The sequence below is a fragment of the Hylobates moloch genome, unplaced genomic scaffold (genome assembly GCF_009828535.3).
Source record: "Hylobates moloch isolate HMO894 unplaced genomic scaffold, HMol_V3 SCAFFOLD_14, whole genome shotgun sequence".
In the NCBI taxonomy this organism is placed as follows: domain Eukaryota; kingdom Metazoa; phylum Chordata; class Mammalia; order Primates; family Hylobatidae; genus Hylobates; species Hylobates moloch.
Genome location: NW_026652289.1, coordinates 94,243,460 through 94,260,850, shown reverse-complemented (window position 1 = coordinate 94,260,850; position 17,391 = coordinate 94,243,460). Strand labels below are relative to the sequence as shown.

The window sequence follows — 17,391 nt, the reverse complement described above, 5'->3', positions numbered from 1 at the left end:
GGGCTTGACTAGAGAGGAGAAAGTAAATATACTGAATTTCCTTTGGTAAGAAAGTGGCAGCAGGCTTGAAATGCAGACTGGAAGAGAGAGAGCAAGGGCAGATTACTCTGAAAGCAGAAGAGATAACTGCTTTGCAATGAATTGGGGCAGCACAGTGGTGAAGAGGGTGGGCTCTGGAGCAGAATGTCTATTGCTAGATCCAAATCCTGGCTCTTACAATCACCATTTACAAGCTGTGTCAACTCGTGTAAGTTAGTAAGTTACTTAATCTCTCTGAACCTTGGATTTCCCTTCTACATAATGGAAAAATAGTACCTATTTCATAAGAATGTTGTGAGGATAAGATGAACTATAAAATGTAAAACTCTTAGTACACATAGTAAGAGCTTGGTAAATGTCAGTAATTATTACTATTCATGGTCGTTCCTTCTGTCCCCACCCTGATCCAAGCTGTGCATCATCTCTCACCTGGACTAATTCGAAGACCTCCTCATCGCTCTTTTTGTATCTATTCTTGTGTTACCACTGATTTGTTCTCCACCTAGCTAGGGTGATATTTTAAAATAAAAATCTCAACAAGTTACTTCTTTGCTTAAGATGTTTCAGTAATTCCCCCTTCACTTAGGATTTTAGTCTTTATTAGTCTTTATAATAAAGACTCTTTTGGTCTTGATAATAGGGACTAAAATCCTTAGTATGTATTCTGAGGAACTACTCCATCTAGTCTGTTTGTGCTGATCTCTGCAGTCCAGCCTCATAGGCCCTCTTCTAGATCCCCAAGTGTGCCACCTTTTGCCTACCTAAGGGCCTTTGCATTAAAATATTTTAGAGAAGCAATGACACTGCCTTCCAGGTGGAGGGTTCTCTGCTGGTGTGACACTTCTCTCCCAACTCCATTACTACTCTGCCACATGTGAGATGAAGTCATTGACCTGATGGGTCAATCTTGGAGGAATAATGGGCCTCAGCTCATCTTTGCCCTTCTCCTTGGAAGCACATTTTCCACAGGGAACATGTGCTTCCTCACATTCATTTACGGGGAGGCATTTTCCCACTATGTGGGACCCTGCCCTGGTCTGGCATCACCCGTGACTGTGAGCCCAAGCCTACCTCATCATGGAATCTGTTAACCATTCCTCCTCACTGACAAGCTAATGCCATGGCCTCTAGTTTGGCTTTTATCAGCACCAAAGAGGCTCCATGGAGTCTACTCCTTTTCTTCCGATTGGGATGTTTCTAGTCATTCATGGTGGGAAAGTACTTCTGAGAGGATAGTGGTGAAGATCTTTCTGTGCCTTATTATGGAATGAACTGTACTCAGATTGGACTGTAGGCCCATAGCCTATGAAATGACTAAATATTAATTTACCTGATTTAAGGTCTTACCAATAGAATACTCATATGTTTGGACAGGGCAGTGGAAATGGAAGCGTGTTTTGCTTTTGGTTGAAAAACAAAGAAAAGTAGACTGGCCCAGAGATTTTCCAGGAGGGGGAGCCCTTGTTCCTTGTTCCCATTCAAAGCTGTGAAGGTTTGCATCATCTGTGACTAAGTTACAACAGAACGAGTGGAACAAACACAATCATTGCTATATGTGAAGCTAAGCAAATAGGAGAAAATTGTCATAGTTTCTGTTTGGCATTATTACTTTATCCCACAGAATTAGCTCTTTACCTATATGGAACTCAGTTTTGTAGGAGAATGTCTTTATAATTCCTGCCGTGGTTTTGACGGTTATAGACATTGTATATTTCCTTTTTGCAAGATGCTAGGCTAACCTCTATTTTAAAGTTAGAAGGAAAATATAAAACATAATTAGGAATATGAGCTCCTTATTTAACTGTATTTTCTCCTTAGCTTTAATCTTCCCCATTCTTTTCTCCAAGTCCTTTCTTTAGAAAAACATCTGATTGACAGTACCAACACCCTATTTTGCAGTGTGTTAACTTCTTGAGTAGTTAACGTACTGCAATACCATCATTATTAGCTTTCAGAACAGTTTTCAGTACATTAATGTGCATCAGACCAACTAAGCTGGAAACTCTTCTCTTGACATCTCTTCTTTTCCCAGAACTTGTAGCACAAAACTGGACACCTGGATTCCTGACAAATGTTGTATTAGTCCGTTTTCATGCTGCTAATAAAGACATACCTGAGACTGGGTAACTTATAAAGAAAAGAGGTTTAATTAATTCACAGTTCAGCATGGCTGGGGAGGCCTAAGGAATCTTAAAGTCATGATGGAAGGGGAAGCAAACTCTTCACATGGAGGCAGCAAGGAGAAGTGCTGAGCAAAAGAGGGGAAAGCCGCTTATAAAATGATCAGATCTAGTGAGAACTCACTCACTATCATGAGAATAGCAGCATCGGGGTAACCACCCTAATGATTCAATTACCTCCCATCGGGTCCCTCCTACGACATGTGAGGATTATGGGAACTGCAATTCAAGATGAGATTTGGGTAGGGACACAGCCCAGCCATATCAAATGTTAAAAATGGTCATTTAACAGACGACTGGATTTTAAAAAAACAGCAGTGATGGCTAGGAGCCAGTGTAGGTTCACCTAAAACAAGTTACCCCAAACTAACCACATTTAAAAAATATTATTCTGGGCATGTTGATTCTGAATTTCAGTAATATCTGTCACCCCAAATTTCTCATATTATCTTTGTGGATAGGATAGAATTAAGCCTCAAATAATATAGTTAGATGGCTTTACAAATGGTTAAATAAAACATATTAAACCTGAAAAAATTGTTAACATTAATTCGTAGAGAGATCTCTAGTAGTTTGCCATAGCTTTATTGGTTTAATTAAAATTTCTTTTGGTGCATTTAACCTTTTTTTTAAATGTATGTTTGTCTACAGCTTTGGAAGAACATATAAAAAGCATGTGTTTGAAATTTTCTGATGACACAAAGCTGGGAGGAATATTTAATGCTTTAGATAGTATACTCAAGATTAACTATTTTTTCATTAGGCTGGTATAATAGGAAATATGAAAGATGTTATACATAAATATTTTAAAAACCAACTATAAATGTATAGCAAGGGAAACATGATTTAATAGTGATTTATGTAGAAATAGTCTAGGAATTTTTGTTGATCAAAACTTAATATGAAGATATAGTGAGAGACAATTGCCAGAATGCCAATGAAATCTTTGGACACATCAATACAATACTTCAGAACACAGAACATCCAAGTCCTTACTGTACATAGACTTGTTGAGCCAGACCTACAGTTGTGTTTGGTTCTACGTATCATGTTTTAAGAGAGTTGCAGAGAAGCTGGGATGGATCCAAAAGAGCCTGACTGGGAAGAAATGTCTGTAAAATAAATCATGGAGAATGGTTGAAAGGTTTGGGAATGTCCGAGTCAGAATAAATATTTATGGGAGTCCTGTGAGTGGTTCTCAAGTATTTGAAGGTTATCAACATAGAAAGGCCTTAGACTTGGTCTAGATGACCCCAGGGATGGAATTTGCTATGTGGCAAGAAGACATTTCTCAAAAGAAGACATACATGTGGTCAACAAATATATGAAAAAAATGCTAAATATCACTAATTATTAAAGAAATGCAAATCAAAACCACAATGAGATACCATCTCACACCAGTCAGAATGGCCATTATTAAAATGTAAAAAAAAAAAAAAAAAAAAATAACAGATGTTGGTGAGGTTGCAGAGGAAAAGGAATGCTTATACACTGTTGGTAGGAGTGTAAATAAGTTCAGCCATTGTGGAAAACAGTGTGGCTATTCCTCAAAGAACCTAAAACAGAGCTAGTATTTGACCTAGCAATCCAGTTACCGGGTATACACCCAATGGAAAATAAATCGTTCTACCATAAAGGCACATGCACTTGTATGTCCATTACAGCACTATTTACAATAGCAAAGACATGGAGTCAACCTAGATGCCCATCAGTGGTGGACTGGATAAAGAAAATGCGGTACATATACACCATGGAATACCACACAGGCATAAAAAAAGAAGGAAGCATGTCCTTTGCAGCAGCATAGATGCAGCTGGAGGCCATTACCTGAAGTGAATTAACACAGGATCACAAAACCAAAGACTGCAAGTTCTCACTGATGAGCGGGGGCTAAACAGTGGGTACTCATGGACATATACAGCAGCAATAGACACTGGGGTTTACTAGAGTGAGGAGAGTGAAAAGATGGGGGTAAGGGTTGAAAAACTACCTATTGGGTACTATGCTTGTTACTAGGGAGAGTGGATGTCCCAGCTCTTGTCTAACTTGGAAGAAAGATTTCAACCAAGAGACGGCACAAAGATAGCAAAAAATTTTATTGAAATATATTGTAAAGAGTTTATCGTAGGAAAAATGGGTACACCCCAAAGGAGGGGTGGGACGATGCTGTGCGAACACAGTTCCAAAGGTCTGCACAGGGAGCTTTATCAGGTTGGACTTTTTCTGCAAATTACTGCCCCTGTCTCAAGTCTCCACCTTTCTCCTTTGCCTAGTTTTTCCTGCTCCTGCCTTAACTCCTCGCCTAGGCTTGTGGGACCCTCCCTTACTGTTGGTTAATGCGCATGTGTGGGCTGGTGATCAATACAAATCCTGTCTGATGGTGGCTCTGCTCATTGCTGCCACCCCAGGAAGGTTGTTTAGTGGTCAAATCTATACCTGTTGGGCCTGCATATCTCTTTGGAATTTCCTTGTCTGTCCTAATCTGTACTTGTGGTGCCAGGTTTCTCTTGGTAATGTCCCCTTTGCCCATCTTTTTTCCTTTTTTCCTTTTTTTTTTGGCAGAGTCGTGCTCCGTCACCCAGGCTGGAGAGCAGTGGTGCAATCTTGGCTCACTGCCGACCTCTGCCTCCTGGGTTCAAGCGATTCTCCTGCATCAGCCTCCTGAGTAGGTGGGATTACAGGCATGCACCACCATGCCTGGCTAATTTTTGTATTTTTAGTAGAGATGGGGTTTCATCATGTTGGCCAGGCTGGTCTCGAACTCCTGACCTCAGGTGATCCACCCACCTCTGCCTCCCAAAATGCTTGGATTACAGGCGTGAGCCACTGTGCCTGGCCCCCTTTGCCCTTCTTATTAGCATGCAGCTAACGACATTCTGACATTTTAACTGCAGAGTGAATGATTATTGGGGTGTCTTAAGAGGCATTCCGCGGTGTTTCTTTCTGTGTGGCTACCTTCTCGCTTTCCTACCCACATATGACTAAGTGCCCCCCCCCCCCCAACAAGCATTAGAGATGGCATTAATGTGCAAATTTTGGGTGGTCCCTCAGGTGTGAGCCTTCCCAGAGGTTTCCTTTCCCAGGAGCTCCCCTCCTGTTAATGTCTAGCTCTCCACTCACTCTAACATGCTCTTTACCTGATGACAGGATCATTCATACACCAAACCTCAGTGACATGTAGTTCTGTCATGTGACAATCCTGCACACATGCTCCTGAACCTAAAATAAAAGTAGAAAAAAATAGTTATTAAAATTAAAAAAAAAAGAAGTTGTAGGGAGGCAGATTTGGGTTTCTCATTATAAGAACCATTCCAGCAATTCCCGTTCTGAAATGGGGACAGGCTGCCTTGTGAGGCAGTCAGTTTCCTATCACAGGAGATCTTCTAAGACAGACCTAGGAGCCCCTTGTCAGAGCTATCTAAAAGGGTCTTGCTTTGGGAAGGTGGACCAGATGATTTCTGAAGTTCTCTCCTGCCTTGCGGGCCCCAACAGGAACTCAGTACTGCATACAGTAGGTACTCAAGCAATGACTGCCAAATAGTTGAGTGCTTGAGTCAGAAATCTCAGGGGTAGACTTGCATTTGATACATATTTAGTTACAGGTGAGTTTATGGCATGGACCAGTAATTTCACCTAGTATCAGGAGCATATCATCTTGGGATAAATGAAGGCCTTGAGCCACCCAGAGTTGAAATTTCCTAGATAACTGGCTTATCTTTCTTACTCTGGCTCAGGCTTGTAGGTTTTAGAGCTATTTCTGATCATGAGCAATGCCTTGCCCCAAACTAACATGATGCTATTTCTTTTTCAGGATAATCGTATCCACACCTCGAAATATAATATTCTCACCTTCTTGCCAATTAATTTATTTGAACAGTTCCAAAGAGTGGCAAATGCCTATTTTCTTTGCCTTCTGATTTTACAGGTAATATTTAGGTTGTATTTCTCTATTATCTGTTTGTTTAAAGTATTCATATAATTTAAAAAAGTAAGTTAATTTACTTAGCTAAATGTTTGTGATTAGGTAAAATCATCCTTTATCAGATTTTTAATCTTGTTGCTGTTTGTCTTCACAAATGTGGGAGAGGTAGGAATGGTTAAAAAGTAGTACATTCATCATTTTAAACACTGAGGTCACTTTAAAACACAGCCTTGCACTTTATTTGAACCAAACCAGAGCCTAATAATTACTGTTCATGTCCTCCCTCCTTTCTTTATCTCCCTCTCACATCTACAGTGTGGGGATTGCCAGAGTTGAGGCAGAATCTTAGGTGACTAAGACTGAGTAGGTTGCAGAGCTTAATTTTGCACATTTCATTTTCATTTGAGAACAGTGACATATTTTTAATATATATGAAGTAAGTGATGATGCTATATGTTATTTCACTGTAGGTGACTACTTTTACACTTTTGAATAGTTAATTGGTAGTTAATAACCTTTGCTTTTTCTCCTGACTAAAATTTGCCTTTAAATGAAATTTCAGCTTTTATGGATATTTTGAGAAGGAAAAAAATATGAATCAAGGAAGCTGCATATATACTATACACATACATACCATACGCACACATAAATAGTTCATGTTAGCCAGTTATTTACCTAGTATTTATGTTAGCATACTTTAAGCAGATCAAACTGGTAGGTCGAGAATAGCTAAGAAGTAAGAAGATGGATTAGATTAATAGATTTGAGTACTGTTTTCTCTTTAATTGAATATCTATTTAAGAATCTTTATGTTTCAAGTGACAGAAATCTTAATTAGTTTAAGCAAAAGATAAATATATTCATGAGTATCTCATTTCAAGTATTACTGGATTCACGGACACAATTTCATCAGAATGTGGCTTCTCTTTCTCTGTTTTTGTTTTGTTTTGTTTTTGTTTTCACACATTGGCCTTTCTTAGGTAGGCCCTCTACTTGGTGGCCCTGACAGCTTCCTGGTTCCAACTCAAGTCAGAGAGAGAGAGAGCGGGGCAGAGAGGGGGAGGGGGAGAGAGAGAAAGAGAGAGAGAGAGAAAACGAATGAAGAAATTACTTTTTCTGTTGCTCCAGCAAAAGTCTTAGGATTAGTTCTGATTGGAGCTGTATCTTCATTCCTAAACCTGTCACTGTGGCTCAAGAGTTTGATCCAGTAATTGGCTTAACCAAGATCTTATGCCAAACCCTGCATCCAGGGTGGAATCGGTTTCCTAAAATTATGTGGATAGAAAGTGAGGGGATATGATGGTTCCCTAAGAAATAGGAGTATATTTGAGAAGAACTGGGTGCTGATCAGGAAAGCAAAAACAATGAATAAACACCTTACTATTTGTTGAAGAAAGCTTAGAGTCCAATGCTTCTTCCCCCAACTCTCCCCATGAAGTTGCTTTTGGTTTCTTCAAGTAACACTTCACACCATTCTAGAATTTTGAGTTCATTTCTCTAACGGCTTTCTCATTTGTGGCCAAAGGCTCTTGTTCATAGAATTTTATATTTAGAAGGGAACTTTGGGATGGTTCAGTCTAACGTCTCCTTTCTTTATCGATGAAGAAATTCGACCCAGAGAGATTAGGTGGTAAAGCTTTCACCATGAGTTGATGATGAACTAGGACTAGAATTTAGCTTTTCTGACACCAAGCTCAACATTTTTACTGCTACATCAGAGGCTTTAGAGTTTTTTTAAAAAAAATCTTACGTGGAAGCTGCTATATAAAATTGATTTAGAGTTGTTTTGATGGGGCCTGACCTTTAGCCACTGACCGTCTCTACCCCATCCTTTCCTGCCTGATGGCCCTGAAGCAGCAGATTTTCAAATGAATCCCATTTGAAAACCACCTGTCTAAGAGATTTATGTCCACTGTCACTATGTCTCTCTTATGTGGGTGGCTTTGGAGGTATGGGCACAAGGGAACAGGGCTTGGAGTCCAAGAGACCTAGTTTCAAATTTTAACAGTATGTGATCTTGGCCCAGTTGCATGACCTCTTAGATTCTTCATTTATAAAATGGGGACATGATACCCAGGTCTGCAACATTTCCTGACTTCTGGTCACCATTCATAATGTAGTATTCTGTGTTGTGTACTGGGGGTACTATTTATGTGGAATACAAACCTTCTGGGATTATACAAAAACAATGTTAGTAGGACTCTAACTCAATGAACTTTTCTGAGGATTGAATGATGTAATAAATGGAAAGTACCTGGCACAGTGTCTGGTGCAAGGCAGATGTTCAAACAATCTCTCTTTGGGAATTGGTAAAAAGAGGAGTTGGTAAAATTGTTAAAAGTTGAGATGAAAAGCAGAAAAAGTTGGGTGAAATTTAACATATTGGAGAAAGTGATCATCTGTAAGAGATTTCAAGAAGCTTCTTCCTTGCTATAAAAATTTCAGTTTTTGGTTATGTAGTTTGAAAACAAGTTCAATAATACTTCTACTCTATGTGTCTTATAACCAAATACAAACACCTAAATTATTGAAAGTCATTCTCCATTTGTACAAATAAGTCAATATAACCCCATTAATTTAAAATTAAATGACACAATTTGGAAGATATATTTTCTAACTTTAAAAGCCCTAAACTATTTGGAATGTTTGTTTCAGCTAATTCCAGAAATTTCCTCCTTGACCTGGTTTACCACCATTGTGCCTTTGGTCCTGGTGATAACTATGACAGCTGTCAAAGATGCCACAGACGACTATGTGAGTATTTGCTCTTGAGCGTTCTTGAGGTCTCAATTTCAATTGTGGCTTCTCAGAAATAGATAATGAAGATACATTTGAAATTTTGAATGAAGTTATTTTGGTCAATATCATATAAAGCTATTTTGCTATTTGTTTGATGATTAATACAGGTGCTGTGAAACCAGAGCCTATTTAAAAGCAAGAGGGCTTCAGTAACTAGATTCGCTTTCTCCTTTTATAGATGAGAAAACTAAAGCCCAAAAGAGCTAGTGATTTGCTCATAATACAACCAATTTGTGGAAGAGCAGAATTGGAAATCAACCTGCATTCACTCAGTGAAGTGTTACTTATTCTTTTTTTTTTTTTTTTTTTTTTTTTTGAGACGGAGTCTCGCTCTGTCGCCCAGGCTGGAGTGCAGTGGCGCAATCTCGGCTCACTGCAAGCTCTGCCTCCCGGGTTCATGCCATTCTCCTGCCTCAGCCTCTCCGAGTAGCTGGGACTACAGGTGCCCGCCACCACGCCCGGCTAACTTTTTTGTATTTTTAGTAGAGACGGGGTTTCACTGTGGTCTCGATCTCCTGACCTCGTGATCCGCCCGCCTCGGCCTCCCAAAGTGCTGGGATTACAAGCGTGAGCCACCGTGCCCGGCATTACTTATTCTTTATCACGTTTTGGTTTAAGGTTTGAGAGTTGGTAAATATTAGGTATTCTTATATCTTCTTGTCTTTATATTAGGAGTTACAAAGTCAAATATAGTTGATCCGTGAATGATGTGGGGGTTAGGAACACCAACTCCCTGTACAGTCAAAAATTCATGTATAACTTTTGACTCCCTCAAAACTTTACTAATAGCCTATTGTTGGCCAGAAGCCTTACCAATAACATAAACAGTTGATTAACACATATTTTGTATGTTATATTTATTATACACTGTATTCTTACAATAAAGTAAGCTAGAGAAAAGAAAATGTTATTAAGAAAATTATAAAGAAGAGAAAATATATATGCTATTCATTAAGTGGAAGTAGATCATCATGAAGGTTTTCATTCTTGTCATAGTCATGTTTAGTAGGCTGAGGAGGAAGAGGAAGAGGTTTTACTGTCTTAGGGGTTGCAGAAGCAGAGGAAGGGGAAGCAGGAGAGCAGGCACACTCAATGTAGCCTTTAGAGAAAAAACAAACTGTGTATAAGTGGACCTGTGCAGTTCAAATTTATATTGTTCAAGGGTCAACTGTAGCTTCAAAAGTCAGGAAACTAATGTAAATAAGTCCGATATAAGGCAATAGAGAATTTTAAAGTCTGCATAACCCAAAGGAAGTCATTCTTACTCAAAGACAGAACATAGTCTTGGGAAAACCAAACATTCTAAATCCAGACAAATTATATTTTCATCCTGAGTGATTGCATATGCCCCCCTCAATAACTGTCTATGCCAATGAGTTACAGGTTTATATTCCTAGCCCTAGTCACTCCTCTGAGCTCACACCCATATTTCCTGTTGCCTATTTTTAACCTATGTGTATCTTTAAAACGGTTTTCTTGTAGACAGCATATATAGTAGGCTAATAATTTTTAACAAAATCTGGAAATCTCTACCTTTCAATTGGAATATTTAACCCATTTATGTTTAATATAGTTATCATTATGGTTAGGCCATCTGTCATCTTGCTGTTGCTTTCTATATGCCCCATTGGCTCTTTGTTCTATTTTTCTCTGCCTACTTTTAGATTAACTGAGTGTTTTTTGTGATTCCATTTTATCTTTATTATTGGCTTAACAGACATACTTTTTCATGGTTGTTTTAGTCTGTAATAGTCTATCTCAAGCAATCTGACTTCAGAACACTGGCACTTACTCACCACACCCCTCTGTGCTAAGCTATATGGAGAATGCAAAAATGAAAGAGACACAGAAACAGAAGTTAAAAAAAAACTTAACGTTCGGTAGAGGGAGATGGGTCATGTACATGAACAACAATAATATGAGATAAAAATGGTGTGAAATTCATAATTTAAAAGAACCAAAGTGCTTTGATTCTTTGAATAGGAAAGATGACCTTCAGTAGATAGATTGATAACAGAGGTGGGATGTGTGAAAGGGAATTAGGCAAGACATTATGGAGAAAGTGGGAACCCACCCCTGCTAAGAGTAGTTGAGTATGGTAAAGACATATGGGAAGATTTGTACTTATCAAGTTGGTTCATGTGATATTTCCTCATAGTTATCTTACATATAATTTTTTGATAAACAATAATTTGATACAAGTCATTTTAAAAGAGCACACACACACAGAAATAATGGGTGTGTCTTCATATATCATTTTTTAAAGAATACACAGGATATAACTCTTCATTTCTTAATGAAATTTCTAGCCTATTTCGTGGTTCACATTTTGACTCTAACCTTTGAGGTTAGTTTTTTTTTTAAGACAGAGTCTCACTCTGTCACCCAGGCTGGAGTGCAGTGGCATGATCTTGGCTCACTGCAACTTCCACCTCGTGGGTTCAAGCAATTCTCCTGCCTCAGCCTCCTGAGTAGCTGGGACTACAGGTGTACGCTGCCACGCCTGGCTAATTTTTTGTGTTTTAGCAGAGATGGGATTTTACTGTGTTGGGTTTTGTTTGTTTGTTTGTTTTAAGACGGAATCTTGCTCTGTCATCCAAGCTGGAGTGCAGTGGTGCAATCTTGGCTCACTGCAACCTCTGCCTCCTGGCTTCAAGCGATTCTCCTGCCTCAGCCTCCTGAGTAGCTGGGACTATAGGCACGCACCACTACACTTGGCTAATTTTTTGTATTTTTAGTAGAGATGGGGTTTCTCCGTGTTAGCCAAGATGGTCTCGATCTGACCTCATGATCTGCCTGCCTTGGCTTCCCAAAGTCGTGGGTTTACAGGCGTGAGCCACTGTGCCTGGCCCCGGATTTTTAACAAACACATAGGATCCATCCACACTGATGAATAATATCACATTAAAGTGGTTAGCTTGGGATGTTCCTGGAGTTTACTGATTCCTGTGAGGTTGCCATTGTTCAAGGTACTTTGGGATCTCTTCTTATAGAATTGTCTTCTGAAGGTCAGTGTACAAGGTAGTCTTATGACTTAATGGCTTCACAGCTTTGGAAACAAATGCTACTTCTCAGCCTAATCAAAAACCTTATCAACCAGACATGCTTTCTAAGAATGGCTTTCATATATTTCAAAACATGAGACATCTCATTATGTCTTTTCAAAGGACATAGAGCTCAATTCTCGAAGGACAGAGAACATTCTGAAGAACGGGCTATGAGCTCCAGAGGTAATTCTAAGAGAGGAAATTTCAACAATCATTTGAGCAATGGCATCTTTGGAGTAAATGTGTGGTTTTTGCATGTTATCTGATTATTCAGGGAAATGGTACTCATTTAGATGCATGAGTTCCTACATATTGGCCTTAAAGGTCTTCATTGTAGTCACACTTCATAGAGGAATAAATGGTAGAGTAGAAAGAATATTGGCTTTGGAGAAAGACACCTTACTACCCTACCACTTTACCCTACCATGTACTAACAGTTTGACATGAGGCGAATGACTTAACTTCTTGAACCTTTCCTTTTCTGTATAACATGGCCAATGACACCAGCGCTGTTGGGAAGACAGAATGAGATATGTGTAAAGCATCAGGTATAGAACCTATCTCACAGGGAGTACACAATGAATGCTAGCCCTCTACTCCCTTTCTTTGCTGTGGAAGTTCCCCTCTGAGACTTCATATTTATTTCTAGAGGAGAAATTGTCAATAAGAGTCAGGCTGGGCTTGAAACTACCATTTCTAATCCTTCCAGACTCCATCTACTCCAATATCAAGTCCTCTTGGTAAAACCTGAGCAGAAGTAGCAGTGGTTGCATCTCCCCGAGAGTGAGCTGCTCAGCTTTTGGGGGATGAGCTGACTGGTCTTTTTCTGTGATGTTCAGCTAGTCGATTTACGGGATTTACATGACTAAACAAAAAAGTCTCCTTTTGATTCCACTGCAGTTAAAGCTTGAATGTGCTTTCACGTTTTGTGATGTTATGTGCCAGTTCATTAACTGGACACCTTCACCAGTCAGGGTCTTGGCAAAACACAGAGGTCACCCTGAAATTGAGTGGATTGGAGAGTTTAATAATGATGGGATAATTTACAAAGGGTATGGGCAAGGAAAAGTAGCTATGGCAGCAACATGGTTGGCAATACTACTAGACCTGAAGAGGCAAAGGAATGAAGGAGTGACCAGACCTGGAGATGTAGTTGAGGCCTCTTTGTAGCAGCTGCGGCTATTTGTGGAAGCAGCCATTACTTACCAGCTAGAAGAAAGCCAGGGGATAAATTCCCTCATTTCACTCTTCTCTGACTCGAATCTTCTGCCAGTACTATCTGTTGGCCAAATCTTACCAGAAGCCACAGGGCAAGGACCACAGAGCCCAGCTTTTCATGGCACAGGGCAGAGTGGAGAAGAATAATGCATAGATATGGTGGAGGAGAGAATATTCAGCAACCCCTCCAAATTGTGCACTCAGATCAAATAATATTTCCATTTCTATTGTTCCACTCGTAGGAAGAAGTTTTCATGTCAATGGGTGACGTGACTTAATTTACTCCTTTACCAATATTATAAACCATTTTTATGTTAACAAATGCTAAATAGCTTTGTTTTCTTATTTTTACTGGTAATATCTATTAACTTATACCTGCCATTCTGAGTAATTGTATGTACTGGGCATAGCATAATAGAAAGATTGGGATGGATTTGGGAAGGCTGTAGAAAAAGGAAAAGGGCTGGTTGAAGCATTTTATATTTTGTGATTTTGACACAACATTTTATATTTAAGAAGAAAAGAAAACATTCTGATAATTAAAATCTATGAAATTGAAGTTTCTGTCTCCTGAAAAGACTACCCCTATTCATCTGTGCATGTAGGCTAATTTGCTGAAATAACTATATTATAGCCTATTACTAATGGTATTACCATTTTCTCTATATTACCTTTTTTTCTCTGATAGCCTACTATTACTATCTGATCTTGACATTTCACATAGAAAGACTTACCTGAATGACTGCTAATTTATGAGCCTAGTAGAAAGCTCTTAATATTAAGATTCTTTCAAGCTATATAAGATGCTTACATTACTGGAGTAAACAATAAGAAATACAACCATTTGGACATAAATCACAAATCTACACCAAATGTGTTTCAGTATTGGATTCTAATTTTTGTTTTAAATGCTCAGTACTTCATAAGATCACTGTTAACAATTAGAATTTCTGGAGAATAAAAATTCATGTTGTTACACGTAACTTCTTGACTTCAAAGAAATCCATAAAACAGAAAGAATGATGTTCTAACAAAGCATTCAGTACACATGGGAGAGGAATGGAACCCCCATTCCTTGTTAAAGACATCAAAATTAATACATGGTTTTCTCTGGGACTATAAGGTACAGTAGAGAGCATATTGTCTTCTTAGAAGCAACTAAACATGTGGAGATTGGAAGAGTAGTGGCTAACCTTGTTGTTTCATTGGTGACATCCAGAGTGTAATGTAGTGAGAAGGGTTTTGATTTAGATTTAGAACATGTAGAGCTGGGTTCACAGTAAGCCCAAACAGTGTCATCTTAGACCAGTGACAACACTGTTTAAATGGATGAACTCAAAGTATTGCCAGTGTGCTTCTCTGGGCTGACAAAGTACCTTGTAACGTGTTTTCTCACAAACACTTTGATTTTTCAGTTTCGCCACAAGAGTGATAATCAAGTGAATAATCGGCAGTCTGAAGTGCTCATCAACAGCAAGTAAGAAATACATTCTGTGGGTTCTTCTGAAAATTTCTAGGACCCTGAAACAGCTCTGGATGATTGGCGGCTTTCTCTTTTAATTAGATACATGATTCTTTTTTCCCTTTAATTTATTAGAAATTGAACTTTGATTCCATTTTATCTTCATGGCTCTCTTTCATGTTCCGCAAATGCTTGTGCTACTCACTCAACTTTGACTTCAGATTCCTTTGGAGTACCTTTTATGGAACACAGACACATCTTTGTCATTTTCCATTTCTAGATCCAATACTATTTAGAATTGGTACATATGGGGTTTTGTATGTGGTAGATGTTCCATGAGTGTGTGAGTTATTTAATTTGGTAATTTCTGGGGAATATTGCTAGAGAGACTTCTGACCCATTACTGTATCAAATGATAGTGATAAGAATTTTGTATTTACTTGATAGTGGAATATACATGGGCCGTCTACCATAGTACAATTTTTTCATTGCTTTTATATTCATCCATCAATGAAGAAAAAGTATTTGTGAGAACAGTGCTAGAATCAGAAATGCTTTAAAAACACATGCATTTATACACAAACGACAGCAAAAACACCTCCAGAAAACTTAGCAGAGGTAGTTTTAAAACTTCTTTCCATCATTTCTTACTCTCTTTTTCGCTGTCCCGCCCTCCTTATTTTTTTGCTAATGATAACATGTGGCAAAGTAAATTTTAATGATGTACTTAAATCTGGCAGTCAATCACATTAGGCAATGATTTTGAATCATTTGGATACTGTGAAGAATGTAATTTTTAAAGAGAAAATCACAAAATGAATTAGCCACATGTGAGGGAAAATGCTAAAGATATCAAGAGGGGCTAGGTTGCTTAGGCAGTACATGGTGATATTGAAGTAATCTCTATAACTAAAATATTGACTGATTTCAATAACATAATGAATACCTACAGTTTTTCTTTTGGCTTGTTTTAGAAAATGGTGTAAAAAGGACAGTGAAGAAAAATGATCTTAAGCTAAAACCATAGTTGTAGAGACAGAGCCTTGGAAAGTGTGATCCTGGTGTGACATGGATAAGCCAAAAACGTGCCTGGACCCCCATGGTTCAATTCCAGGTTAGCTGGTTTTGAATCATTGCCACCACAATGTGGTGTTAAAAGTATGCATTTTGCACTGAGAGACTTCAGTATGAGTTTTGTCCTGCTCTGAATAATTCTGTGGTCTTGGGGAAGTTTTTAATATCTGTAAGCGCTGAATTTCTCCTCTGTAAGGTGGGGTTATAATGTGTTCTCTCCCATGGATGGAGTTGCTGTGAAGGTTAGAGGAGTTCTGTAAAATGCTTGGCCCAGTGTCTTGTATGTTGTTAGCATTCCCCATGTATTCTTGTCACTTCTTTAAAAGGCTCTTTATAAGACAGAGTATGTGTGGTTTTGGGTAGTACTATTGCATATCTTGACTTTCTCAAGTCTGAAAGTTCTGACTGTGTATTAGATCTGATGTTAATACGTTCATTTCCCAAGGAACATCTAGTCATCAGTCTCATTACTTTGAAGTCTCACCTCATATAAAGTGTGTTAAAAGTAAATACACTTACATAGTGAATTTGAACTAATAACTCTAGCATATCTTTTAATGTCTCTCAAATTACCAGTCAAAATACCTGGCTTGTGATAGATATTGGGGCCTCTATTTGGAGGCCATGGGATTAATCCAATAACTTAGATATTCAGAAATTTGATGACTATATGTCTCCCACACATGGTGACTATCGTTATCATTATCATTTGAAATAGTGTTAGTGTTACTTTCTTGTGGTTTTATTTAGCTTTTTGTTAATTCCTTGTGAGATAGTATCTCTTTGTAACTCAATATGGCATGATGTATTGAAAAGCGTTGTTGCCAATCCTGTAAAGTTGAAGGGAGAATCATCTATCATTGAGAATGGAATGGAGTATTTTTTAGGATTCAGTGAAAAATCAGGCAAAAATGTCCATTTGAGAGATTATCCACAACCTTGAGCTCCTCTAGGATAGGGGTCCTCTCTCTTGATTGTGTTTGTATCCCTTGAGCCTCCCACAGTATCTGTTGAATTTTCAAACTAAGCTGTAACAAGTCCTTGCAGAGAGGGCAACCTGCAAGACGGGCTTGTCCTGTTAAATTTTGCTAAATCTCATCGTTAGCCAATTCCGGTGCATAGGATGGTAGTTTCTGTAGAATGTGCTCAGGCTATGGAGACTGGCTTTTCACTTTTTGGATTTTGAGATATTGGGGAAATCAAATGGGCTTAGGTCTGAGCTAGTACAAGGAATGTTGAGTCCTGTGGAGTTGGTGGTTATGGAGGATGCTGTTGGGGTTCTGCCCAGATCTCCTTGTCTTCTTGTGCTCATCCCCAAGCACCCATGCACATCACTTCTAAGAGCTTGCACCTGCCACTTTCTTCATGGCTTGGCTCTTGGGATATTGGACCCAGTGACCAATTGGGGCAGGAGCGTGAAACAGCAGCTCTCCTGCCTCAGGTTGGACAAACACTGAGGTAACTTACACTCCTGAGTGCCCCTCGAGCTCGGGCTGAGGACAGGACTTGCCTGCAATCATGCTCTTGCTTGGCTTCTTCCCCTTTCCTCTGTTGCTTCTCATCTCCCTTCCCAGTTTCTCCTAGAAGTACTTTCTTAATGAACCACTTGCATGTGAATACTCATCTCAGGATCTGCTTCCAGGGAAGCAG

The 17,391-nt window shown here is 38.9% G+C and overlaps 1 protein-coding gene across 1 annotated transcript in view; it reads left to right on the top strand.

The window, feature by feature from the left end:
• ATP8B4 (ATPase phospholipid transporting 8B4 (putative)) overlaps positions 1–17,391 on the top strand; it is a 261,101-nt gene that overhangs the window by 56,309 nt on the left and 187,401 nt on the right. The window contains exons 4-6 of the mRNA XM_032174818.2: positions 6,031–6,144; positions 8,797–8,895; positions 14,621–14,682. Coding sequence (XP_032030709.1) covers positions 6,031–6,144; positions 8,797–8,895; positions 14,621–14,682 — 275 coding nt within the window. The remainder of the gene's footprint in view (positions 1–6,030; positions 6,145–8,796; positions 8,896–14,620; positions 14,683–17,391) is intronic.